Below are 27,791 nucleotides of genomic sequence, written 5' to 3'. Positions count from 1 at the left end.
CATATACCTGAGTAAGCTGCGTCATAGGAAGCGCATAATATTTTGCAGCCATGTATGCATACTCACTCTTTGTGATACTTCACCAGACCACCCAGAACCATCTGTTCCTCAGAGTTCTGAAATCTCTCTCCATTTAAATAACATGCTCCTTTTCTATTCTCCTTGTCAAAGTTCACATCTTCCCAGATTATATTCCATCTGTCAAATTTTTGCCTATTCACTTCAACTATCCATATCCCTATGTAGACTCTTTGGCCAGAATTTTACTGTCACACCCACCACGGGAATTGGAACGAGCAAGGGACGAACCATGGAAAGGTCCGTTGACTTGGGGCAGGATTTTACAGTTTTGGGGCGAGCGAGGCTGTAAAATCCCACCCTTTATGTCCTCTTTACAACTTACAAGCACGTCTATAAAACACAGCTAGCTTTATTAAATAAAAATCCAGCCCTCAGCGGGGGAATTCTGATCAGACACTAATTAAATTTTGATTTATTTGTGCAGGATTGGCGAACAATAATGAACAGGTAATGATGATGAGGGTTAAGAAGTTAATGCTTATAGATAGTAGGCTTTTAAAAATCAAAATGGCTTCAGAGAAAGGAGGATAATTTTGCTCTGGAGAACTCCATGGGTGTCAGAGCCACCTTCTGGAAGGCTTGGAACTGCAATATCACATATTAGGGTGTGATAGGATGTAAACAAAATTAATGCTGAAAACCTCATTGATACTCAAAACATTGGACTTTTGAACAGTATGAGCACATAGAGATTTTAGTGGTATATGGATGTGCTGTTGTGGAACTCAGTGGTGTATGGGTACACCCATGTGGTTTCAGTGGTATATGGGTGTGTTCCTTTGGACCTCAGTGGTATGCGGGTGTGCTTTTGTGAATTTCAATGGTATATGGGTCTTCTCTTGTGGATTTCAGTGGTATATGAGTGTGCTCATGTGGATTTCAGTGGTATATGTTGATTTCAGTGGTATATGGGTGTGTTCACTTTGATTTCCAGGCTTGTCCTCTGTATCAATTTGCAGTGCATTAGGAAAAGTCAGGAATTATCCCAGAACACTTTGTCTTCTCAAGTTGAAATGTGCAATCTGTTCAACGTTTTTAGCCTTTAACTCTTTTTTTTCCTCTCATGGGGTATGGGTCTCTCTGGTTGACCCAGTATTTGCTCCCCATCCCTTAATGCCCTGAGGCAGCATTTTAAGCGTCACATTGCTGTGGATCTTGAGTCACCTGTAGGCCAGACCTGGTAAAGGTGGCAGATTTCCTTCCCTAAAGGACATTAGTGAACCAGATGGATTTTTATGCCAATCAACAATGATTTCAGGGTCATTATTAGACTTTTAATTCCAGATTCTTATTGAATTCAAATTTCACTATCTGCTCCGGTGGGATCTGAACCCAGTCTGCGGAACATTGCTCTGGGTCTCTGGATTACTAGACAGTGACAATACCACTGTGCCAACGCCTCCCAATTGATAGCTTTTCAATTCAACATAAAGGTCAAAGTAGATGATATTGGGTTTTCAGAAAACTGACTAAGGTTTCACTTACCCAAACTCTCAAAAATTACCTTCGTTTAGCAAAAGCTCTCACCTCCCCCAGAAGATGTACATTTGCCAGACAACTATGTTTCCCCAAATGCCCTGCATTATCTCCAACTTTCCACTCACAGGGCATGATATTCTAAACATACTATGTTTTCCATTCATCATGACAACCTTTTCCTCTCCTTTGCCATTCCTGGTTTTCTTCTGTCCATTCTTCTCATTTCACACAGGTGGGATGGGATTTTCCCAGTCCACTGTGCTGCCTGAGCAGGAAAATACCAGAGGGAGGGCTGAAACGGACACCCAGGTGCTGCCTGCCAGGCACCCTGGAACTGCCCACGTGGAACCAGATAGTGCCAAAGGAGCGGGCCTGAGTGGAGCAAGGCCTTCTGAGAGAGGGTGGGGGACAGACCGGGGGCAGGCCAATCAGTGGTGTTGGGAGGGGAAACCACTGCGTACTCTGCATAGCGATCAGTTGGGGAAGATGTCAGGCAATCTGGGCTGGCCATGGGGGGGTGCTCAGGTTGGCCACTGGGGGAATATCAGGGCTGGCAATGGGGTGGGGGCACGTGTCATGGCTGGTGATTGGGTTGGGGGTTGTTGGGGCCAGCGATTAGGGATAGGATGGTTGGGGAGCCATCAAGAGGCTGGTGATGGGGGGTGGGGGGAGCCAGTGCGCATTCACCAATCTCCCTGGGAAACCGACAAAGGTCATGATGTGGAGATGTCAGCATTGGACTGGGGTAAACACAGTAAGAAGTTTCACAACACCAGGTTAAAGTCCAACAGGTTTATTTGATAGTAAACGCCACTAGCTTTCGGAACGCTGTTCCTTCGTCAGGTGAGGCACAGTGACAAAGGCACAGTGGTCCGCCCAGCATGCTGGTGCCATCCTCTCTAGTAGGATTATGCCCCTCTCCACCACCCCCACCAGCACGAAGACCCCAGCGGACTCTATGAAGCAGACTGCCAGAAATTCAACCAACAAAGCTCCCCCCAAAAATGGACAGGAAAATTTTACGTTTTCCCACCCGTTGGGCACTTAATTTTTTTGGGGGAGGGGGAAAATCGGCCCTGTGATGCTTCGCTCATCAATCCTTTTCATACAGACACAGGTGTCCCTCTCTTCCCACCTCAATGATAAACTGCAGCCACCAGTGATGTCGTATTGGAAAATGGGATGCACAAAAAGCTCGAATTGGAGGCACTCAGAATTCCCAGCTGGACGAGGTTGCAAAGATAGGCTGGAGTGAAACCACACAGGGATGTGAACACAAGGAAGTTTGAGTGGTTGCTGAACTGGGAGGCTTTGTAGGCCAGTGAATGCAAGGGTAATGAGAGACTGGAACATGCGTATGTGGTTCAAATGATTGACACACAATGAATACTCACTATGAGAATGTGATGAAAGCAATTTGCTCTTCTCTTCAGCACCTGTGGTCATGTCAGGTATTGGAGAACGTGTTGAAGCTATGATGTTGAAAGAAGAAAGAAACTGTCCTTCCAGGTCAGGAAGTTCTGAAAGATAAAGTCACACAATTGCTGAAAATAGGCTATTCATACAATCACAGAATCATAGAATCCCTACAGTGCAGAAGAGGCCCTTTAGCCCATCGAATCTGCACCTATTCTCTGATACAGTAACTTACTCATGCCACCTCCCCCGTGATCCCACACATTTACCATGGCTGATCCATCTAATCTGCACATCTTGAGACAATGTGGGGCAATTTAGCATGGCCAATCTATCTAACCTGTACATCTTTGGACTGTGGGAGGAAACTGGAGCACCCAGAGGAAATGCAGACACAGGGAGAATGTGCAGACTCCATCCAAGGCTGGAACTGAACTCAGGTCTCTGGAGCTGTGAAGCAGCAGTGCTAACCACTGTGCCACCATGCTGCCCAATGAGTGATTATGATGACAGTCTACACAGTGCAAACATTTCGGGAAAGGAAGTTTAACTCAAGCCACTTTATTTGGATGGGTAACTTAGCGTGAAGATGCCCTCTCACAGCCAGTTCAAAGTTGGGTTTGCAAGAAAACAGCAAGCTGCGTGTAGGCCGCGTGGGGAAGCTTGGGGCAATGGGAGTGCAGCAGAAGTGATGATGTCAAGTGAAGGGAGCCATCCTGGGCCACGGCATTTATATGGAAGCATTCCTGCATTTCTGGGCTCCACAGAAACTGCACCATCAACATATTGCCTACACTCCAACGAAGGTCATCCAGACTCAAAACGTTGGCTCTATTCTCATTCCACAGATGCTGTCAGACCTGCTGAGATTTTCCAGCATTTTCTGTTTTTGTATCAATTTCATTGATCTGCAGTAAAGTTATAAAGATGTAAAATTATATCAATCTTAAGATGGAAAAGGGGAGTAGGAAGATTAAATGTTGGAGACGATTTAATCCATTTCATTTTCTGTCTTGAGGTCCTGTTGCTGGTCCCAATCTGATCATTCTTCTTGTCCTTGCCCTGAAATAGACATTCTTCCTACCCCATTTACACTTGAATTGTAAGCTTTTCTATTTTACACCACTTGCGTTGGTATATCCAAATTCATAGCATCTTCATGAGTATTTTCACCCACCTAATATGTGTGTAATGTTCTGTGACATTCTGTGGCAGAAAGTCCTTATCTATTAATCTAGGGTGGCACAGTGGCACAGTGGTTAGCACTGCTGCCTCATTGCGCCAGGGACCTGGGTTTGATTCCAGCCTTCTGTGACTCTCGGCGTGGTGTTTACATCTTCTCCCTGTGTCTGCGTGAGTTTCTTCTAGGTGTTCCAATTTCCTCCCAGAGGCTCACAGGCCATGCTAAAATTGCCCCTGAGTGTAGAAAGATGTGTAGATTAGGTGGATTAGACATGATAAATGCATGGTCTTATGGGGATAATGAAGGAGTGTGTGCCTAGGTGGGATGCTCTTTTGGAGACTCAGTGTAAACTCGATGAGCTGAATGGCCTTTTTCTGCAGTGTAGAGATTCTATAGTATTAATTATTTTTGAACTACAGAATCTCTGTTTGCATTGCATCCGACCTTCTTCTGGATTGAAGTTATTGAGCAAATTTATTTAAACCAAGCCACTAAACACCAAACATCGCAACACATGGAAAATAAAGACTGGGGCTGTATAACTCTCCAATTTATGCTTCAACTGTGCTAGATGCAAAATGCCAGAATAAAGTATGATCGAATCTGGATCAAAACTAAACACAGTACACTGAACAACTTATGATGTATGAGTAAGGGCCATCCACTTTGAACATGAAATATAGGACGGGATTCTCTGATACTGTTTACCCTGCCCCTGCTGCCAGCGAGAATGGAGAATTTGGCCCTTAATCAAAACTCCATTCACTGCAGCGGGACTGGAGAATCCCAGCCGCAGGTGATGTCTGAGGTTTATGGTGGAAATTAGCAAAACAAAAATCACGCATTCAGTCTAACCTGTTGGGCATTCAAGGGGACACAAAAAGATCCAAGAGTCTCCAGTCACGAAGGAAAATGTGGAAGAAAGATAAAGAACAAAATCAGCCTGGGAAACAGGCCCTTCGGCCCAACGAGCCCACACTGCCATCTCAACACCACCTCTCTACCCATGACCCCTATCTAATGTTTTATGGCCATCCAGATTGAGGGAAAACTGATTTAGGGACAATTTATTCCTGCCAATCAGCCTAACAGCACATCTTTGGGGTGTGGGAGGAAACCGGAGCACCCGGAGAAAACCCACGCAAGCACGGGGAGAATGCACAAACTCCCACAGACACCGGCCCAAATCCATGTGTCTGCACAGCAATCAGCGATAGTCACTGAGCTGTCGTCTTGCCCAGTATCTTGTCCAGTTTAGGCACACACTAACGACATGAAGCACTAGGCCAATCTCGAACAACCAAGAGCAGCCCCAGTACGACCCATCGCGTGTATGCCCCTCGTTGGACACAAGGTGGACCGACTTAAAACCTATGAATGAAAAGAGAAAAACGTTATTATCATACTATACCCATTTACATTTCTAGGGACACCCCAATGCTAATGACCCTTATTTAAAGGTTCTCCTATATCCACCCATCTCCAACTCATTCATGTGCCTGTCTAAGTTACTCTTAAAGGACTCTAGCGTGTTTGCCTCCACCACCTTACTTGGCAGAGCATTCCATACCCCCACTACCCTCTGTGTGAAAAACCTCCCTCTAATATCTGTGTTGTACCGCTCCCCCCTCACCTTAAGTCCATGGCCCCTTGTCCTACGTGACTCTATTATAGGAAATAGCTTACCTCTGTTTACTCTATCTATACCCTTCATAATCTTATATACCTCTATTAGATTCCCCCTCAGTCGGCGTCTTTCAAGGGAAAAGAGCCCCAATTTCTTCAATCTTTCCTCATACCCCAGTCCTTCCATACCAGGCAACATCCTGGTAAACCTCCTCTGCACTCTCTCCAGAGTCTCCACGTCCTTCTGGTAGTAAGGCGACCAGAACTGTACGCAGTACTCCAAATGCGGCCTAACCAACGTTCTGTACAAACTCCAAATGCGGCCTAACAAACGTTCTGTACAATAAGAAGCAGAATCATTGACTATGGCAAAATCAAACAGCTCCAATTACTAGCGTGCCTGAGATTACACTGGCTACTTTCCCAATGCTCCAAAGGTTAAATATCATACTCAGATCAGTAAGCATCGAAAATGCTGGCAATTTGCTAACTTTCACAATACATAAAAGGTCTCTAGCATATGGAATTGATATAAGTACAGTTACAGTATCCTGACTGTACTTTATGGATCGACCACATGCAGTGAAAAAATGCCATGTTAGGGGAAAATGAACATGCCCTGAGGCATTTGTGGGTAATATATCTTCAAATAGAAACAAATTCCACTTGTTGGAAACAAGTAATAACATTTTTAGTGCTATAAGCACCATATATAAATCACAGAATTCAACTGAAACTCATTCAGAGATTTCTCTGCATGTCAACACTACAAACTACCCTGGAGTTTAAGTTCCAGTAGAGGCAAATGATTTGATGCCATCAACTGGCCATTTGCTTACACTGTTTTGTCCCCAGGCCATTATCCTGGGGATGGAATGAGAGAGGGGGGATGCAGCAAAACTATCTGCCTGTGAGAAACAAGGAGCCAATTAGGGCTTGAAAAGCCTATTAATTTTGGCTGTCTAAGGCCGACTGAACTGGACAACCAGTCACCAAAACCTCCCCCCCTCCAAGCAATCAGGGACTTGGCCATCTGCCTGAAAGCCACCTGTCAGCAGCAGCCTGGGGGAGCCTGGGTTCCAGGCACGCTATGAGGCTCTCCCCCACTTGATTAGCTCTAGAGGTTCTGGTGGCCTAGCTGCCGAGAACAGTTTTTATTTGAAAGTTTAAGAAGTTGAAGAGAAGGCTCTTCATCTTGAGATGCCCCCTCTCTCTCGCTTGCTTGAATAGGTAGCCTGCAACTGTTTTTCAAGTTGCAGGGACCTTTGTCCTAGCAGAGAAATATGCTGCTGTTGATCTAACCTGTGATAAATGTTATGCTGCCCCAGCCTCTCAAATTCAGATGTACTATGTGTGTCCTAAATTGGTTTTATTTTGAACAGATATTTTTGCATCACATTCACAAGTAGTAATATTGAATCTTCTCGCATTGCAGCACTCTTTGAATTGGAACCAAATGGCATTCTATTTACAAAAATTCAGACTGATATACTCACTTTTTCAACATTATTGGCTCAATATGTTATACTGTTACATTGGAAATAGTCTGTCTCACTCTCTTTTACTAATTGCATATGTGATCATATGTGGAATCTCAAAGCTGAGATAATAAAGTATATTATAAGAGGCTCTACTGATGGATTTTATGTAGCTTGGTGACCTTTCCTAGATTATTTTGAGGAAATACAGTTTTCAGCTTTCAGATGACTGATCATAATTAGTTTCCACATGTTATATTACATGAAATTTTACCTGTCCAATGATTGTTTTGATTTTCTTCTTACTTTTTTGATGCAAGCAAGGGTATTTTCATCTTTTTTCCTTTAGTATCTCATTTCCTCCTAAGTCTCTTTTCTCCTCTCTCTTTTCCAGTGTAAGTTTATAAAGTTATTGCTGCACTGCAAGCTAGGCTCTGTCCTATTACTCATAATGATTGTTGCAAAAACTTAGTAAACAGAACTTTTATTAAAAGTCCTCATGCCCCCACGCTAAGTGATGCCTCTCTGTTCACCCCATGACCCCACAGAGCCTTCACACTGATAGTCTGGACATCCATTGCTCTTGTTGAAACAGCTGTGCCCCAGAGAAAATGTTACTCGATGGACAGTTCAGATGGTCTGATTTCCATGGCCATTGCTACAATATTTATTTATCCAAGGTTAACTAAGTTCAAGATCTTGGATTTTCATTAGTACCTTAAAGCATCTAGCTGATTGCAGTTTAATGCCTTCTCGTGAAGTTACTCTTCTAAACTTTAAAGTTATGAATGAATTACTTCTTATTAAATCTTTTTTTAAACCATATACTACTGTCACTCTAGGGTTTATTAATTCTATGTAGTGTATAGTGAGTGGGTCAATGGGCATGGAAGTGCCACGGATCTACCTTTGGGGAATAATAGGCCCGAGGGTGCGAGAAGGAGGAAGCAAGTGAAGCAAAAAAAGTAGCAGCATGCAGAAGGGTGGAAGAGGGAACAAGCATGGAGGACAAGTGGCAAACAATGAGAGGGTGAGAAGTAGTGAGCAAGCAGGGATAAGTATGTGGACCGCAGGAGAAACAAACTCAGACCTCAAGTGTCCCTTGGGCCAGTTGCTGTATACCGCCTTTCGAGGTGGTGGAGGTTTGAGTTTGGTAGGTGCAGAGCTATCCAAGGAGTCTTGTGAAGTTGTTACAGTGAATCTTATATATGATGCACACTGCTGCCACTGCACACAGTGGCGGAGCAAGTGAATGTTTAAGGTGGAGGATGGGGGTGATGATCAAGTGTGCTGCTTTGTCCTACATTGTGTCAAGCTTCTTTAGTGTAGGAGCTGCACTCATTCAGGCGAGTGAAGACCACTCCATCACAATCTTGACTCAGCTGTGGGTGAGTCAGGAAGTGAGTTTTTCACTGCAGAATTTCTAGCCTCCAATTAAGACTTGAATTCATAAGCAAACATTGGATGAGGTTTGAACACCAATTGCAAAGAAAATTTGTTGTTTATGTAATTTAGTGAGCTCAATAATTGTCTTTGAGACAATAGTCGAACATTGCAACCCTTGCCTGAAATATTCCAGCTGGCAGCTTCCTGCCTTCATACTGTAACCAGAACAGAGCAAAGCTGAGAGGGAAATTTCAAATCTCCAAATTCCTCATAGTTTTAAAATAGTGAGAAATTTTGCAAGTTCTACAAAAGCATGTTAATAACAAGAATTGAGTAATTTCACTTTTTATGTCCTATTACATTACCTTGACAAAAAGGTGCTTCATGGCTCCAGTTTCCAGCAGCTGTACAACTAATGGTACGTTGGCCAGTCAGAGTATAACCAGTGTAGCATGAAAATGTTGCCTCCATTCCATATTTCCAAGTATCGCTTTCTGTCACAATTCCATTGTCAATGGGGCCCGGAGGATCACAGACAATTTCTGTAAGAGAAAAGGTCTAAGATGTAATCATTACACTTTATTTAGTGGATGACACATTCATTATGACCCATGTAGATATGTCTGAAAATTGCCAATACTCAAAGGGAACCACACTTGCTAACCATAAATTTGTTCCTGATGCATTCAGAGTTCTTACTCATGTTTAACAAATAGAAAGTAGCCTGAAAACTGGACACAAGAGTGGGTGATATTTTACAAATTACTAGACTGCATTCACTAATCAATCTTAGACCCATTTTTTAGCATTTTGAGTTTCTGAAAAAGACAATTGACATTGCAATGTAAGCTTCTATTCTCTGATAAGATTAATATCTCTTTATATCAAAAACCCCCAGCTACATCTGAAGCCAGAATGGTAACAAGCGTTAGGAAAAACCGTAGACACTTCTTGAATGTTATCCACATGACCCAGTTGGAGACAGTTTTTAAAATACTTGAAAATGGAAAGTTATCACATTTCCCATTAACTGTGATGTGTAACAGTGGCATTTTGATAGAGTTTTCCATACAGAACTCAGCCCTTTGTCATCAAATCCTGTGTGACTGTTCAATTCCCTGATAAAATAGCTTGTTTCAACCTATCCATGATTCACTAATTGTCTGATTGTTCATTATGTGTTTATTCAGGAGATGTTACCTGTGATCACCCATTCTGATAATTGTTTCAAAAGGAAATGTCCTGAAAAATACTTGTCCTGCAAGTTCACATCACCTATGCAGGTCATTGCCTCCATGAAGTTGTGAAGATTATTCCTTTCGAGGTGGTGGAGGTTTGAGTTTGGTAGGTGCAGTGTTGTCCAAGGAGGCTTGTGAAGTTGCTACTGTGAGTCTTAGATATGATGCACACTGCGGCCACTGGTGGCGGAGCAAGTGAATGTTTAAGGTGGAGGATGGGGGTGATGATCAAGTGTGCTGCTTTGTCCTACATTGTGTCAAGCTTCTTTAGTGTAGGAGCTGCACTCATTCAGGCAAATGAAGACCACTCCATCACAATCTTGACTCAGCTGTGGGTGAGTCAGGAGGTGAGTTTTTCGCTGCAAAGTTTCTAGCCTCCAATTAAGACTTGAATTCATTAACAAACATTGGATGAGGTTTGAACAGCAATTGCACAGAAAATTTGTTGTACATTTAATTCAGTGTCCTCAATAATTGTCTTTGAGACAATAGTTGAACATTGCAACCCTTGCCTGAAATATTCCAGCTGGCAGCTTCCTGCCTTCATACTGTAACCAGAACAGAGCAAAGCTGAGAGAGAAATTTCAAACCTCCAAATTCCTCATAGTTTTAAAATAGTGAGAAATTTTGCAAGTTTTACAAAAGCATGTTAATAACAAGAATTGTGTAATTTCACTTTTTATGTCCTATTACATTACCTTGACAAAAAGGTGCTTTGTGGCTCCAGTTTCCAGCATCTGTACAACTAATGGTACGTTGGCCAGTCAGATTATAGCCAGCGTGGCATGAAAATGTTGCCTCCATTCCATATTTCCAAGTTTCTCTTTCTGTCACAATTCCATTGTTAATGGGGCCCGGAGGATCACAGACAATTTCTGTAAGAGAAAAAGTCTAAGATGTAATCATTACACTTTATTTAGTGGATGACACATTCATTATGACCCATGTAGATCTGTCTGGAAATTGCCAATAGACTCAAAGGGAACCACACTTGCTAACCATAAATTTGTTCCCGATGCATTCAGAGTTCTTAATCGTGATTAACAGATAGAAAGTATTGTTTAAGAAGGGTGCCAGGCAAAAGGCAGGGAATTATAGGCCGGTTAGTTTAACGTCTGTGGTAGGTAAAATGTTAGAATCTGTCATTAAGGAGGAAATTGCGAGGCATCTTGAAGGGAATTGCTTGATAGAGCAGACGCAGCACGGTTTCATTAAAGGGAAGTCGTGTCTGACAAATTTACTGGAGTTCTATGAGGATGTGTCTAGGGCGGTGGATAGAGGAGAGCCGGTGGATGTGGTCTTTCTAGATTTTCAGAAGGCGTTTGACAAAGTGCCTCACAAGAGGTTATTGCAGAAGGTCGAGGGACATGGAGTTGGGGGTAGGGTGTTAGCGTGGATAGAGGATTGGTTGTCAAATAGGAGGCAGAGAGTGGGGGTCAACGGGTGCTATTCGGATTGGCGGATGGTGACTAGTGGAGTGCCCCAGGGGTCGGTGCTGGGGCCTCAGCTTTTTACCATTTATATAGATGATCTGGAGGAGGGAACCGAGTGTAGAGTGTCGAAATTTGCTGATGACACCAAGATTGGGGGAACGGCAAATTGTGCGGAGGGTGTGGAGAGTCTGCAGAAGGATCTAGATAGGCTGGGCGAATGGGCCAGGAAATGGCAAATGGAATTTAATGTTGGCAAGTGTGAGGTGGTCCACTTTGGTAGGAAGAATGGTAGGAAGGACTATTACTTACGGGGCGAAAAACTGCAGCAGGCGACGGTGCAGAGGGACCTCCTTGTGCATGAGTCGCAAAAACCCAGCTTGCAGGTGCAGCAGGTGGTCAGGAAGGCGAATGGGATGCTGGCCTTCATAGCGAGGGGGATTGAATATAAAAGTAGGGAGGTCTTGCTGCAGCTGTATAGGGCATTGGTGAGGCCGCAACTGGAGTACTGTGTGCATTTTTGGGCGCCGCACCTGCGCAAAGATATTTTGGCCTTGGAGGGAGTGCAGAGGAGGTTTACTAGGCTGATACCGGAGTTGAGGGGGTTGAGCTATGAGGAGAGGCTGAATAAACTGGGCTTGTACTCGTTAAAGTTTAGAAGAATGAGAGGAGATCTCATTGAGACGTATAAGATGATGAATGGGATGGATAGGATAGAGGTGGAAAGACTCTTCCCGCTCAAAAAAGACAATAGGACTAGGGGGCACAGCCTCAAGATAAAAGGGGGGCGGTTTAAAACGGAGTTGAGGAGGAACTTCTTCACTCAAAGGGTGGTGAATCTCTGGAATTCTCTGCCCGTTGAAGTGGTGGAGGCTGCCTCGCTAAATATTTTTAAGACGCGGGTTGATGGGTTTTTGATAGGAGAGGGGATTAAGGGTTATGGGGAGAGGGCGGGAAAGTGGAACTGAGCAGCGACAGATCAGCCATGATCTTATTGAATGGCGGGGCAGGCTCGAAGGGCTGGATGGCCTACTCCTGCTCCTATTTCTTATGTTCTTATGTTCTTAAGTAGCCTGAAAACTGGACACAAGAGTGGGTGATATTTTACAAATTACTAGACTGCATTCACTAATCAATCTTAGACCCATTTTTTAGCATTTTGAGTTTCTGAAAAAGACAATTGACATTGCAATGTAAGCTTCTATTCTCTGATAAGATTAATATCTCTTTATATCAAAAACCCCCAGCTACATCTGAAGCCAGAATGGTAACAAGCGTTAGGAAAAACCGTAGACACTTCTTGAATGTTATCCACATGACCCAGTTGGAGACAGTTTTTAAAATACTTGAAAATGGAAAGTTATCACATTTCCCATTAACTGTGATGTGTAACAGTGGCATTTTGATAGAGTTTTCCATACAGAACTCAGCCCTTTGTCATCAAATCCTGTGTGACTGTTCAATTCCCTGATAAAATAGCTTGTTTGAACCTATCCATGATTCACTAATTGTCTGATTGTTCATTATGTGTTTATTCAGGAGATGTTACCTGTGATCACCCATTCTGATAATTGTTTCAAAAGGAAATGTCCTGAAAAATACTTGTCCTGCAAGTTCACATCACCCATGCAGGTCATTGCCTCCATGAAGTTGTGAAGATTATTCCTTTCGAGGTGGTGGAGGTTTGAGTTTGGTAGGTGCAGAGTTGTCCAAGGAGGCTTGTGAAGTTGCTACTGTGAATCTTAGATATGATGCACACTGCGGCCACTGGTGGCGGAGCAAGTGAATGTTTAAGGTGGAGGATGGGGGTGATGATCAAGTGTGCTGCTTTGTCCTACATTGTGTCAAGCTTCTTTAGTGTAGGAGCTGCACTCATTCAGGCAAATGAAGACCACTCCATCACAATCTTGACTCAGCTGTGGGTGAGTCAGGAGGTGAGTTTTTCGCTGCAAAGTTTCTAGCCTCCAATTAAGACTTGAATTCATTAACAAACATTGGATGAGGTTTGAACAGCAATTGCACAGAAAATTTGTTGTACATTTAATTCAGTGTCCTCAATAATTGTCTTTGAGACAATAGTTGAACATTGCAACCCTTGCCTGAAATATTCCAGCTGGCAGCTTCCTGCCTTCATACTGTAACCAGAACAGAGCAAAGCTGAGAGAGAAATTTCAAACCTCCAAATTCCTCATAGTTTTAAAATAGTGAGAAATTTTGCAAGTTTTACAAAAGCATGTTAATAACAAGAATTGTGTAATTTCTCTTTTTATGTCCTATTACATTACCTTGACAAAAAGGTGCTTTGTGGTTCCAGTTTCCAGCATCTGTACAACTAATGGTACGTTGGCCAGTCAGATTATAGCCAGCGTGGCATGAAAATGTTGCCTCCATTCCATATTTCCAAGTTTCTCTTTCTGTCACAATTCCATTGTTAATGGGGCCCGGAGGATCACAGACAATTTCTGTAAGAGAAAAAGTCTAAGATGTAATCATTACACTTTATTTAGTGGATGACACATTCATTGTAGATCTGTCTGGAAATTGCCAATAGACTCAAAGGGAACCACACTTGCTAACCATAAATTTGTTCCCGATGCATTCAGAGTTCTTACTCGTGATTAACAGATAGAAAGTATTGTTTAAGAAGGGTGCCAGGCAAAAGGCAGGGAATTATAGGCCGGTTAGTTTAACGTCTGTGGTAGGTAAAATGTTAGAATCTGTCATTAAGGAGGAAATTGCGAGGCATCTTGAAGGGAATTGCTTGATAGAGCAGACGCAGCACGGTTTCATTAAAGGGAAGTCGTGTCTGACAAATTTACTGGAGTTCTATGAGGATGTGTCTAGGGCGGTGGATAGAGGAGAGCCGGTGGATGTGGTCTTTCTAGATTTTCAGAAGGCGTTTGACAAAGTACCTCACAGGAGGTTATTGCAGAAGGTCGAGGGACATGGAGTTGGGGGTAGGGTGTTAGCGTGGATAGAGGATTGGTTGTCAAATAGGAGGCAGAGAGTGGGGGTCAACGGGTGCTATTCGGATTGGCGGATGGTGACTAGTGGAGTGCCCCAGGGGTCGGTGCTGGGGCCTCAGCTTTTTACCATTTATATAGATGATCTGGAGGAGGGAACCGAGTGTAGAGTGTCGAAATTTGCTGATGACACCAAGATTGGGGGAACGGCAAATTGTGCGGAGGGTGTGGAGAGTCTGCAGAAGGATCTAGATAGGCTGGGCGAATGGGCCAGGAAATGGCAAATGGAATTTAATGTTGGCAAGTGTGAGGTGGTCCACTTTGGTAGGAAGAATGGTAGGAAGGACTATTACTTACGGGGCGAAAAACTGCAGCAGGCGACGGTGCAGAGGGACCTCGGGGTCCTTGTGCATGAGTCGCAAAAACCCAGCTTGCAGGTGCAGCAGGTGGTCAGGAAGGCGAATGGGATGCTGGCCTTCATAGCGAGGGGGATTGAATATAAAAGTAGGGAGGTCTTGCTGCAGCTGTATAGGGCATTGGTGAGGCCGCAACTGGAGTACTGTGTGCATTTTTGGGCGCCGCACCTGCGCAAAGATATTTTGGCCTTGGAGGGAGTGCAGAGGAGGTTTACTAGGCTGATACCGGAGTTGAGGGGGTTGAGCTATGAGGAGAGGCTGAATAAACTGGGCTTGTACTCGTTAGAGTTTAGAAGAATGAGAGGAGATCTCATTGAGACGTATAAGATGATGAATGGGATGGATAGGATAGAGGTGGAAAGACTCTTCCCGCTCAAAAAAGACAATAGGACTAGGGGGCACAGCCTCAAGATAAAAGGGGGGCGGTTTAAAACGGAGTTGAGGAGGAACTTCTTCACTCAAAGGGTGGTGAATCTCTGGAATTCTCTGCCCGTTGAAGTGGTGGAGGCTGCCTCGCTAAATATTTTTAAGACGCGGGTTGATGGGTTTTTGATAGGAGAGGGGATTAAGGGTTATGGGGAGAGGGCGGGAAAGTGGAACTGAGCAGCGACAGATCAGCCATGATCTTATTGAATGGCGGGGCAGGCTCGAAGGGCTGGATGGCCTACTCCTGCTCCTATTTCTTATGTTCTTATGTTCTTAAGTAGCCTGAAAACTGGACACAAGAGTGGGTGATATTTTACAAATTACTAGACTGCATTCACTAATCAATCTTAGACCCATTTTTTAGCATTTTGAGTTTCTGAAAAAGACAATTGACATTGCAATGTAAGCTTCTATTCTCTGATAAGATTAATATCTCTTTATATCAAAAACCCCCAGCTACATCTGAAGTCAGAATGGTAACAAGCGTTAGGAAAAACCGTAGACACTTCTTGAATGTTATCCACATGACCCAGTTGGAGACAGTTTTTAAAATACTTGAAAATGGAAAGTTATCACATTTCCCATTAACTGTGATGTGTAACAGTGGCATTTTGATAGAGTTTTCCATACAGAACTCAGCCCTTTGTCATCAAATCCTGTGTGACTGTTCAATTCCCTGATAAAATAGCTTGTTTGAACCTATCCATGATTCACTAATTGTCTGATTGTTCATTATGATGTTACCTGTGATCACCCATTCTGATAATTGTTTCAAAAGGAAATGTCCTGAAAAATACTTGTCCTGCAAGTTCACATCACCCATGCAGGTCATTGCCTCCATGAAGTTGTGAAGATTATTCCTTTCGAGGTGATGGAGGTTTGAGTTTGGTAGGTGCAGAGTTGTCCAAGGAGGCTTGTGAAGTTGCTACTGTGAATCTTAGATATGATGCACACTGCTGCCACTGGTAGCAGAGCAAGTGAATGTTTAAGGTGGAGGATGGGGGTGATGATCAAGTGTGCTGCTTTGTCCTACATTGTGTCAAGCTTCTTTAGTGTAGGAGCTGCACTCATTCAGGCGAGTGAAGACCACTCCATCACAATCTTGACTCAGCTGTGGGTGAGTCAGGAGGTGAGTTTTTTGCTGCAGAATTTCTAGCCTCCAATTAAGACTTGAATTCATAAGCAAACATTGGATGAGGTTTGAATACCAATTGCACAGAGAATTTGTTGTACATTTAATTCAGTGACCTCAATAATTGTCTTTGAGACAATAGTTGAACATTGCAACCCTTGCCTGAAATATTCCAGCTGGCAGCTTCCTGCCTTCATACTGTAACCAGAACAGAACAAAGCTGAGAGAGAAATTTCAAACCTCCAAATTCCTCATAGTTTTAAAATAGTGAGAAATTTTGCAAGTTCTACAAAAGCATGTTAATAACAAGAATTGTGTACTTTCACTTTTTACGTCCTATTACATTACCTTGACAAAAAGGTGCTTTGTGGCTCCAGTTTCCAGCATCTGTACAGCTAATGGTATGTTGGCCAGTCAGATTATAGCCAGCGTAGCATGAAAATGTTGCCTCCATTCCATATTTCCAAGTTTCTCTTTCTGTCACAATTCCATTGTTAATGGGGCCCGGAGGATCACAGACAATTTCTGTAAGAGAAAAAGTCTAAGCTGTAGTCATTACACTTTACTTAGTGTTTGACACATTCATTATGACTGTGACCCATGTAGATCTGTCTGAAAATTGCCAATAGACTCAAAGTGAACCACACTTGCTAACCATAAATTTGTTCTTGACACATTCAGAATTCAGGTAGAAAGTAGCCTGAAAGTAGCCATAAAAGTGGACAATATTTTACAAATTACTAGACTGTATTCACGAAATAATCTTAGGTACTTTTTTTAGCATTTTGAGTTTCTAATAAAGACAATTGACATTGCAATGTAAGGTTGTACTCTCTGATAAGATTAAGATCTCTTTATATCAAAAACCTCCAGTGACATCTGAGGCTACAATGGAAACAAGCTTTAGGAAAAACCGTAGACACTTCCTGAATGTTATCCACAGGACCCAGTTGGAGACAGTTTTTAAAATACTTGAAAATGGAAAGTTGTCACATTTTCCATTTCCTGTGCTGTGTAACAGTGGCATTTTGATAAGAGTTTTCTATTCAGAACTCACCCCTTTGTCATCAAATCCTGTGCAACTGTTAAATTCCCTGATAAAATAGCTTCTTTGAACCTATCCATGATCCTTTAATTGTCTGATCGTTCATTATGTGTTTATTCAGGAGATGTTACTTGTGATCACCCATTCTGATAATTGTTTCAAAAGGAAATGTCCCGAACCATATTTGTCCTGCAAGTTCACATCACCCAGGCAGGTCATTGCATCCATGAAGTTGTGAAGATTATTTCCATGCACACCAACAGTATTCAGTTACTACAGGACAGTTGCATGGCAAGAATCTGCTACGAACGTTTTAGATTTAGCAGCACTGAAATATATGCATCCTCCCCTCCACAATTCCTGTCCAGTGACATGTCTCTCTTTATATAGGAATTGTTTTTTGATACAAGTTTTATCTTTGGTGGAAGGGCTTATTTCCCTGTTCAAATATTTTCGGCAGTGCTTTTGCATTTTAGAACATAGAACAGTGCAGCAAGTACAGGCCTTCAGCCCTCAATATTGTGCCAAGCTATGTCCAAACCCATGATCAAGCTATCCCACTCCTTATCATTCTGGCGTGCTCCATGTGCCTATCCAATAACCACCTGAAAGTTCCCAAAGTGTCCAACTCCACTATCACAGCAGGCAGTCCATTCCACACCCCAACCACTCTCTGAGTGAAGAATCTACCTCGGACATCCCTCCTATATCTCCTACCATGAATCTTGTAGTTATGTCCCCTAGTAACAGCTACAACCACCCAAGGAAATAGTCTCTGCACGTCCACTCTATTTATCCCCCTCATCATCTTATAAACCCCTATTAAGTCGCTCTCATCCTCCTCCGCTCCAAAGAGAAAAGCCCCAGCTCCCTCAACCTTTCCTCATAAGACCTACTCTCCAAACCAGGCAGCAAGCTGGTAAATCTCCTCTTCACTTTCTCCAATGCTCCCACATCCTTCTTATAGTGAGGTGACCAGAACTGAACACAATATTCCAAATGTGGTCTCACCAACGTCTGGTACAGTTGCAGCATAACCCAATGTCTCTTAAACTCAAAACCCCAGTTAATAAACGCTAACACACTATAAGCCTTCTTTACGGCTCTATCCACTTGAGTGGCAACCTTCAGAGATCTACGGATATGAACCCCAAGATCTCTCTGTTCCTCCACATTCCACAGAACCCTGCTGTTGACCCTGTAATCCGCATTCAAGTTTGTCCTACCAAAATGAATCACCTAGCACTTAAAATACAACAGAATCATTAAGGATGAATTCACAGAAGACAAGTTAAAAGATTCAGGAATCAAGATTTAAAAAAATCATGAAAAATGACAGAGGAACATGGAAATATTATTTCAACAACTTACATACAATCATATGAATTAGAAGCAAACGGCTCCAAACTTAGACAGCATTCCGCCATTCAATAAGATCATGGCTTGTCTGATTGCAACCTCATCCCCACATTCCTGCATTCCTCTCACAACTTTATACCCCTTGTTTATTAAGAGTTATCTGGCTCTGCCTTCAAAATATTTGAAGAATCTACTTCCATCACCTTTTGTGGAGTGAAGTTCAAAAGACTCACGACCCTCCAAGGAAAAAAAAATCTCCTCATGTCTGTGCCAAATGGGTGACTCTGTATTTTTAGCAGTGACCCCTACTAGGTTCTCCCACAAAAGGAAAATTGTCTCTTTATCAATTCTGTCTAGAACCCTCAGGATCATTACTTTTTTTTAGTGGAAAATTAAAATACATTTGGATGGAAAAATGACTCCATCTGGGTTAACCATAAACAGGAGCCAACATATATTTTAATCTATTTGAGCAAGATTAAAATATATGTTCTGTTTAAAGCATTTAAAGTTTAAAGATTAACATTGATGCCAATACTCATGTGAGCGAAATTCAGAAACAGGCATCACTACTTTTTTATTACAGATCATAATTATCAAGCTTGTAATTGGAGTCAGTTGACGACAAATTTAACAAAAATATCAAAGCTGATTATATTTAAATTTTACTCATGTGATAATGCTAAACAGAATAAGAATCAAGGGCTGTTTCTGTGCTTGTTCCTTGCAGTGTATATTGGCACTCACAGGGTCCACAGACCTGGAACCCACTGTGTCAACCTTTCTACCTGTTTAACTGGATGGAAATTTAGGCAATGCACTGAAGGTCTGTAACTTCCTGTATAGGACTCCCTGAAATCACTAGAAGTGTTTGATTACAGCAAATAAACTATTTTTGTGGCATACATTGAAGGATAAACATCAGCCAGGATATCTGTATATGTGTATACCCCTGTGTTAAGGACCAGATCAGAAACTCCAATGTAGATTATGACAGTAGCATAGGCCCTAACGTTTACATTTGATTTTGGCATTAGGGTGAACATTAGGTCTTTCACTCCAGCTAGCATTCAAGTGATCCACTAGGAAGCTTTTATCAAAACAAACTTTATGAACTCAGTGAGAATAAAACAAAAAGAATCAGCATAACATTTACCAATTAAAATACCTAAACCTGACAAAATATAATTCTGAACAGCCAGCTGTCACTATTGTTCCAATTGAGTAGAATCCCTTCTTTGGAACCAGTTTGCACAGAAACCAAAGATGCTTATGTAAGTGCCAGCTTTCCAGCCTTTTGACATTTCTGGAGAGTAATTAAGACAGTCTCCTAATTCTCATGCAGCAACTTCCAGAGAAAGCTTCATCCTCGAACTCTAGATATCTCAAAGAGAAAGGCTTATTTTTTGGGCGGTTCCAGTCGCCACTTCAAATAGATCAAGAGATACAGAGGAAGCAACCTTCCTCTTAAGAGCCCAAAAACAGACTGAGCTTGAGTTTTCTTTGTAAGCCTAGCCATACCCAGTCATAAGACTTTACCTGTCAATCAATGTAATCAAGTCCTACTCTGCAATTTCCCAGGGGAAAATTGGAAGCAACAGGTCCCTTAATTCAGATCAAAACAAACACTTCACAACTTCCCATCCATTGACTCTGTCTACACTTCCCTCTGCCTCAGCAAAACAGCCAGCATAATTAACGACCCCACGCACCCCAGACATTCTCTCTACCACCTTCTTCCGTCGGGAAGAAGATACAAAAGTCTGAGGGCACATACCAACCAACTCAAGAATAGCTTCATCCCTGCTGCCGTCAGGAATGAACTTAGCTTGCATTAAGTTGATCTTTCTTTGCACCCTAGCAATGACCGTAACACTACATTCTGCACTCTCTTGTTTCCTTCTCGATGAACAGTATGATTTGTCTGTATAGCGCACAAGAAATAATACTTTTCACTGAATGCTAATACATTTGACAATGATAAATCAAATCAAATCAAACATAAATCAATTATAATCAATTATATTGCCGCAGTAACAATAAAGTGCTCCTGGATCCAGACTGAATGTTTCTGATAATAAAAACAAACTGCCACAACAGATCCTGCACAAAAACATAATATATTTCTTAAAGGCATAGTATCATCACACCTGCTCTCCTTCAAAACAGTGCTGTGAGGCCATTCACATCATAGAGGGAGCAGACAAGGCCCCATTTTAGCATCATACCTAAAAAGAAACACCTCAAACAGTGCAACACTCCCTGGGTACTGTACTTAACTGTGAGCCTTGATTGAGTATGAGACTGAAAGCATAATCCCACACTTTACAATTATTTGCATTACTAACAAAACATAGCAGCCAGCATGGGATTATGACATGAACTGTCCAGCCTGGTCAACAAATTAAACCACCTGATAGCTGATCAAAGAGAACATTGGCACAAGTGAAAGCCATGCAAACTTGAAGTAGTATGGCAATAAATTGCAACAGAAATTTATATTGTTTAAACTGAACTTTATTTACTCTTGAATAGAATGATTAATAAACTGTTGTTAGATGAGGTTTGAACAGCAATTGTACAGAAAATGTGTTATAAATGTAATTCAATGAGCTCAATCATATATCTTGAGACAATCATAGAATTCCCAAATTGCAGAAGGAGGCTGTTCGGCCCATCGCGACTATACTGACTCTCCGACACAGCATCCTTCATACCCTAGTAACCCCATTCATTTATCCCAATAATTCCCCTAACCGACACATCTTAGGACACACAGAGGCTATTTAGCACGGCCAATCCACACAGTCAGCCAAGGCAAGAATTGAACCCGGGTCCTTGGCACTGTGAGGCAGCAGTGCTAACCACAATGGTAGAACATTTCAACCCTGGCCTGAAATATTCCAGCTGGTCATTCCCTGGCTTTATACTGTAACCAGAACAGAAAAAAGCTGAGCGAGAAATTTCAAACCCCAAAAATCCCTCATAGTTTTAAAAATAATGAGAAATTTTGCAAGTTCTACAAAAGCATGTTAATAAAAAGAATTGTGTAATTTCTCTTTTTATGTCATATTACATTACCTTGACAAAAAGGTGCTTCATGGCTCCAGTTTCCAGTATCTGTGCAATTAATGGTATGTTGGCCAATCAGAGTATAGCCAGTGTGGCATGAAAATGTTGCCTCCATTCCATACTTCCATCCATCTCTTTGTGTCACATTTCCATTGATAATGGAGTCCGGAGGATCACAGACAATTTCTGTAAGAGAAAAAGTCTAAGCTGTAATCATTACACATTTACTTAGTGGATGACACATTCACTGTGACAGTGACCCATGTAGATCTGTCTGAAAATGACCAATAGACTCAAAGAAAGCCACACTTGCTGACCGTAATTATGTTCCTGATGCATTCAGAGTCATTGGTGGTAATTAACAGGTAAAAAACAGCCTGAGAACTGGACAGAAGTGAGGACAATATTTTACAAAACTACTAGAATGTATTCACTGATCAATTTCTGATAAAAATAATTGGCTCTGTTATCTTAGCATTTTGAGTTTTTGTAAAAAACAATGGGGGCGATTCTCCCACCCCGCTGACCTGCTAGAGCAGCTGCCGTTTAGTGGACTCCCCATTGGGTACCATGGCTTGCGCGTCTCTGGGCCCCGAATTTCCAACATCATCTCATTTGAATGTTAACATCTGCATTTTAATCTCAATAGCGAGCCTGGGTCTGAGGTTTCTGTGTCTGCTCCCTGCCCCCCCAAGAGCGGATCACTCCAGCGGGGTTTACAGTAGCTCCAAACCAACACAGAGTTGGCAGCCCAACCCCACTGGAGTAAACGAAGGCCATGGAGGCTACCCAGGAGATCAGAGCTAAAGTGGGTCCCTTGGGCAGTGCCAGCCTGGCAGTGCCAGCCTGGTCCCCTGGCATTGCCTGAGGGGCAAAGTGGCAATGCCCAAGGGACACCTTCACACTGCCCACCTGGCATTGGGCATTACCAAGGGGCTGGGGCCAGAGAGGGGGCAGAGATTATGGGGGACATGACCTATGTGGAGGGAGATTGGTGTGGTTGGGGGGGCCCCGCTGTCACTTTGCGTAGCGATCCGTGGAAGGGGGAGGGAAGGGGCTGATCGGGTCTGGCCACTGGGGCAGACGGGATGGGGGTTGGAACCGTTGGGTGAGGTGGGCGGCGTTGGGGCTTGCATAGTGGCAATCAGGAAATAGGCACTGTGGGGTGCGATGGGGTTGGGGAGTTTAAGGCGGGCCAGTGGAGGGGGGAGGGGGATCGGAGCTGGCCTGGAAAGTTCCAGGAGAGCAGCGATCGGGAAGCCAGCAGTGCAGAGTTATTGCACATGCACCAATCTCTGCTATGACAGATCAGCACATGCACAGTGGCCCGCTCAGTGCTATGCTGCCGGACTCTCCAGCGAGAACAGGCCCTGCACCACCTCCCCCCCGCCCCCGGATTTTTATCAGGAATCTCACCAGGCCTCTCTACAGTGCTCAGAATGTGGGAGATGCATTTTGAAAATTCTGCTAGAAAAAATCAACGGGAGTGATTCCAGTTTTTACATGAATTCGGCACTTAGAATTTTTTTGGGAGAATCTTGGCCAATGCTTGATTATCCTACCGATATTACAAAGTGAGTTTGTAACTCTTTATAACAAAAACCACAGCTCCTGCAGCATCTACAATGGTCACAAGTGTTGCAAATAATGGTAGACACTTTTCAAATATTATTATCTATAAAACCAGGTTGGAGACAGCTTTCAAAGTATTGAAAATGGAACGTTGTCACATTTCTCATTGTGTAATTGTGGCATTTTGATAGGGTTTTCCATTCAGTGAATGATCTTCTTTGATACATGTTTTATCTTTTGTGAAAAGGCTTAATTCTCTGTTCAAACATTTTCACAGTGCTTGAGCATCTTAAAAGAATTTCCAGAGAATCATTAAGGATGAATGAACAGAAGATAAGTTAAAAGATTCAGTAATCAAGAACTCAAACAAAATCATGAAAAAAGACAGAGGAAGAGGTAAAAATGATAAAGATAAGAAAAAATATAAGTTAAAAGATTCAGTAATCAAGAACTTAAACAAAATCATGAAAAAAGACGGAGGAAGGGGGAAAAATGATTTCAACAACTTACATACAATCACCTGAATTAGAAGCAGGAGCAGGTCACTGTGACCTTCGAACCTGCACCACCATTCAATAAGATCATGGCTGGTCTGATTGCAACCTCATCCACACATTCCTGCATATCCCGGGTAACCTTTCATCCCTTGTTTATTAAGAGTTATCTGGCTCTGCCTTAAAAGTGGAATCTACTTCCATCACCTTTTGTGGAATGAAGTTCGAAAGACTCACGGCCCTCCAAGATGAAAATATTCTCCCCATATCTGTCCCAATTGACTGGCCCTTTATTTTTAACAGTGACCCCTAATAGATTCTCCCACAAAATTCTCTCCACATCAACCCTGTCTAGAATCCTCAGGTCTTTTACCTGTTTTAGTGGAAAATTAAAATACATTTGGATGGAAAAATGACTCCATCTGGGTTAACCATAAAAATGAGCTGGTCAACAAGATTAAAATATATGTTCTGTTTAAAGTATCATTAGTTGATGCCAATACTCATGTGAGTGAAAGGCTGAAACAAGCATCACTTTTTTTTATTACAGATCATATTTATCAAGCTTGTAATTCGAGTCAGTTGACGACAAATTTAACAAAAGTATCAAAGCTGATATATTTAAATTTTACTCATGTAATAATGCTAAACAAAATAAGAATCAAGAGCTGTTTCTATGCTTGGGCCTTGCAGTGTACATTGGCACTCATGGAGAGGGTGTGGAGAGTCTGCAGAAGGATCTAGATAGGCTGGGCGAATGGGCCAGGAAATGGCAAATGGAATTTAATGTTGGCAAGTGTGAGGTGGTCCACTTTGGTAGGAAGAATGGTAGGAAGGACTATTACTTACGTGGAGAAAAACTGCAGCAGGCGATGGTGCAGAGGGACCTCGGGGTCCTTGTGCATGAGTCGCAAAAACCCAGCTTGCAGGTGCAGCAGGTGGTCAGGAAGGCGAATGGGATGCTGGCCTTCATAGCGAGGGGGATTGAATATAAAAGTAGGGAGGTCTTGCTGCAGCTGTATAGGGCATTGGTGAGGCTGCAGCTGGAGTACTGTGTGCAGTTTTGGTCACCGCACTTACGCAAGGATATTTTGGCCTTGGAGGGAGTGCAGAGGAGGTTTACTAGGCTGATACCGGAGTTGAGGGGGTTGAGCTATGAGGAGAGGCTGAATAAACTAGGCTTGTACTCGTTAGAGTTTAGAAGAATGAGGGGAGATCTCATTGAGACATATAAGATGATGAGTGGGATGGATAGGATAGAGGTGGAGAGACTCTTCCCGCTCAGAAAGGACAGTAGGACTAGGGGGCATAGCCTCAAGATAAAGGGGAGGCGGTTTAGAATGGAGTTGAGGAGGAACTTCTTCACTCAAAGGGTGGTGAATCTCTGGAATTCTCTGCCCATTGAGGTGGTGGAGGCTGCCTCGCTAAATATTTTTAAGACGCGGGTTGATGGGTTTTTGATAAGCGAGGGGATTAAGGATTATGGGGAGAGGGAGGGAATGTGGAACTGAGCCACGACAGATCAGCCACGATCTTATTGAATGGCGGGGCAGGCTCGAAGGGCTGGATGGCCTACTCCTGCTCCTATTTCTTATGTTCTTATGTTCTTATGAGTCCACAGACCTTGAACCCACTGTGTCAAATTTTCTACCTGTTTAATTGGATGGAAACTTAGGCAATGCACTGAAGGTCTGTGAATTCCTGGATAGGACTCCCTGAAATCACTAGGAGTGTCTGATTACAGCAAATAATCTATTTTTGTGGCATATATTGAGGGAGAATCTGTGTATCTGTGCAATTAATGGTACGTTGGCCAGTCAGAGTATAACCAGCGTGGCATGAAAATGTTGCCTCCATTCCATATATCCATCTATCTCTTTGTGTCACATTTCCATTGCTAATGGGGCCCGGAGGATCACAGACATAACAACGTAAGAAATAGGAGCAGGAGTAGGCCATCTAGCCCTTCGAGCCTGCCCCGCCATTCAACAAGATCATGGCTGATCTGAAGTGGATCAGTTCCACTTTCCCGTTTTCTCCCCATAACCCTTAATTCCCTTGTCTATCAGAAACCTATCTACCCGTGACTTAAATATATTCAGCGAGGTAGCCTCCACCACTTCAACGGGCAGAGAATTCCAGAGACTCTCCACCCTTTGAGTGAAGAAGTTCCTCCTCAACTCCGGTCTAATCTGCGCCCCCCTTATCTTGAGGCTGTGCCCTCCAGTTCTGCTATCCTTTCTAAGCGGGAAGAATCTCTCTACCTCTACCTTATCTAGCCCCTTCATTATCTTATATGTCTCTATAAGATCCCCCCTCAGCCTTCTAAACTCAAACGAGTAGAGACCCAGTCTACTCAATCTCTCTTCATAGGCTAACCTCCTCATCTCTGGTATCAGCCTAGTGAACCTTCTCTGTACTCCCTCCAAGGCCAATACATCCTTTCGCAATTTCTGTGAGAGAAAAAGTCTAAGCTGTAATCATTACACTTCATTTAGTGGATGACATAATCATTGTGACAGTGACCCATGTGGATCTGTCTGAAAACTAACAGTACACTCAAAGATGACCACACTTGCTAACCATAACTATGATCCTGTCTGCATTCAGAATGCTTAGTGGTGATTAATAGGTAGAACGCAGCCTGAAAACTGGACACACAAGTGGACAATATTTTACGAAATTATTAGAACGTTTTCACTGATCAATTTCTGATAAAAATAATTGGCTCTGGTATCTTAACATTTTGAGTTCCTGGAAAAGACAATATTTGATCATCCAACAGACATTGCAATGTAAGCTTGTACTTTCTGTTAACATTAATAACTCTTTAGATCAAAAACCCCAGCTACAGCAGTAGCTGCTTTGATAACAAACATTACAAATAATGGTAGACACTTTTTGAATGATATTATCAATAAGAACAGGTTGGAGACAGTTTTCAAAGTGCTTGAAGTTGGAAAGCTGTCAAATTTCCCATTGCCTGCAATGTGTAACAGAGGCATTCTGATAGAGTTTTCCATTTACAACTCAGCCCTTTGTCATTTAAAACGTACGTGACCGTTAAATTCCCAAGTAAAAGAAGCTTGTTTGAGCCTTTCCATGTTCCATTCACTTCCTTACGATTCGTCATGGGCGGAATTTAACAGCCTCATTTGTCCTGACACCTGAGAAACCCACCCATGGTGTATGGACCTTTTGGTATTCCGCCCCTCAGCCGCTCCGATTTCCGTGGCGAGCGGGGCAGTAAATTTCCGGCCTGTGTATCTAATTAGGAGATGGTACTTGTGATCCATTCCTATAATCGTTTCAAAATGAAACATCCCAAAACATATTAGTCTTATGAGTTCACATCACCCATGCAGGTCATTGCCTCTATGAAGTTTTGAAGTTTATTTCCATGCACACCAATAGTGTCCAGTTGCTACAGGGACAGTCACATTGCAGGCAGCTGCTACCAGCATTTCAAATCTCTTTGCTGAACAAAAGCAGTCTTCTGAACACTAGTGATTAAAAGGGGAGCACTTGTTTCAGTGCTAGAAGTGTACAGAGTGACAAGAATTTAAACAATATCATGAAAAAAGGGGAGCAGAGGAAAATGTATTTGGCAACTTACATATTCAAAGAATTTACTTCTATCGCCTTTTGTAGAATCAAGTTTGAAAGACTCACAGCCCTTTGAGAGCAAAAAAGTTCCCTTCATGTCTGACCCTTAATTTTAACAGTGGCCCCTAGTAATAGATTTTCCCAGAAAAGGAAAGTCCACTTCTCATAAACCCTGTTTGGAACCCTCAGGATCACTCATATTTTAGTGGAAAAGTAAAATACATTTGGATGAAAAATGTCTCCATCCGCGTGTAACCATAAAAAGTAGCCAGTCAAAAAGATTAAAATATATGTTCTGTTTAAAGCATCATTAGTTGATGCCAATACTGATTTGAGTGAAAGTCAGAAACAAACTCCACTATTTTTTATTACTGATCATATTTATCAAA

The 27,791-nt window shown here is 42.6% G+C and overlaps 1 protein-coding gene across 1 annotated transcript in view; it reads right to left on the bottom strand.

The window, feature by feature from the left end:
• LOC145356765 (complement component receptor 1-like protein) overlaps positions 1-27,791 on the bottom strand; it is a 67,598-nt gene that overhangs the window by 8,230 nt on the left and 31,577 nt on the right. The window contains exons 6-11 of the mRNA XM_080209633.1: positions 21,740-21,916; positions 16,603-16,779; positions 13,603-13,779; positions 10,586-10,762; positions 9,015-9,191; positions 2,955-3,080 (exon numbers count right to left, since the gene is read on the bottom strand). Of these exons, the coding sequence (XP_080065759.1) occupies positions 2,955-3,080; positions 9,015-9,191; positions 10,586-10,762; positions 13,603-13,779; positions 16,603-16,779; positions 21,740-21,916 (1,011 nt within the window). The remainder of the gene's footprint in view (positions 1-2,954; positions 3,081-9,014; positions 9,192-10,585; positions 10,763-13,602; positions 13,780-16,602; positions 16,780-21,739; positions 21,917-27,791) is intronic.

Source organism: Carcharhinus amblyrhynchos, chromosome 22 (assembly GCF_965287045.1).
Source record: "Carcharhinus amblyrhynchos chromosome 22, sCarAmb.v2.hapA, whole genome shotgun sequence".
In the NCBI taxonomy this organism is placed as follows: Eukaryota; Metazoa; Chordata; class Chondrichthyes; order Carcharhiniformes; family Carcharhinidae; genus Carcharhinus; species Carcharhinus amblyrhynchos.
Note: the sequence above shows the minus strand (reverse complement) of the source record. Positions and strands in the feature narration are given on the sequence as shown.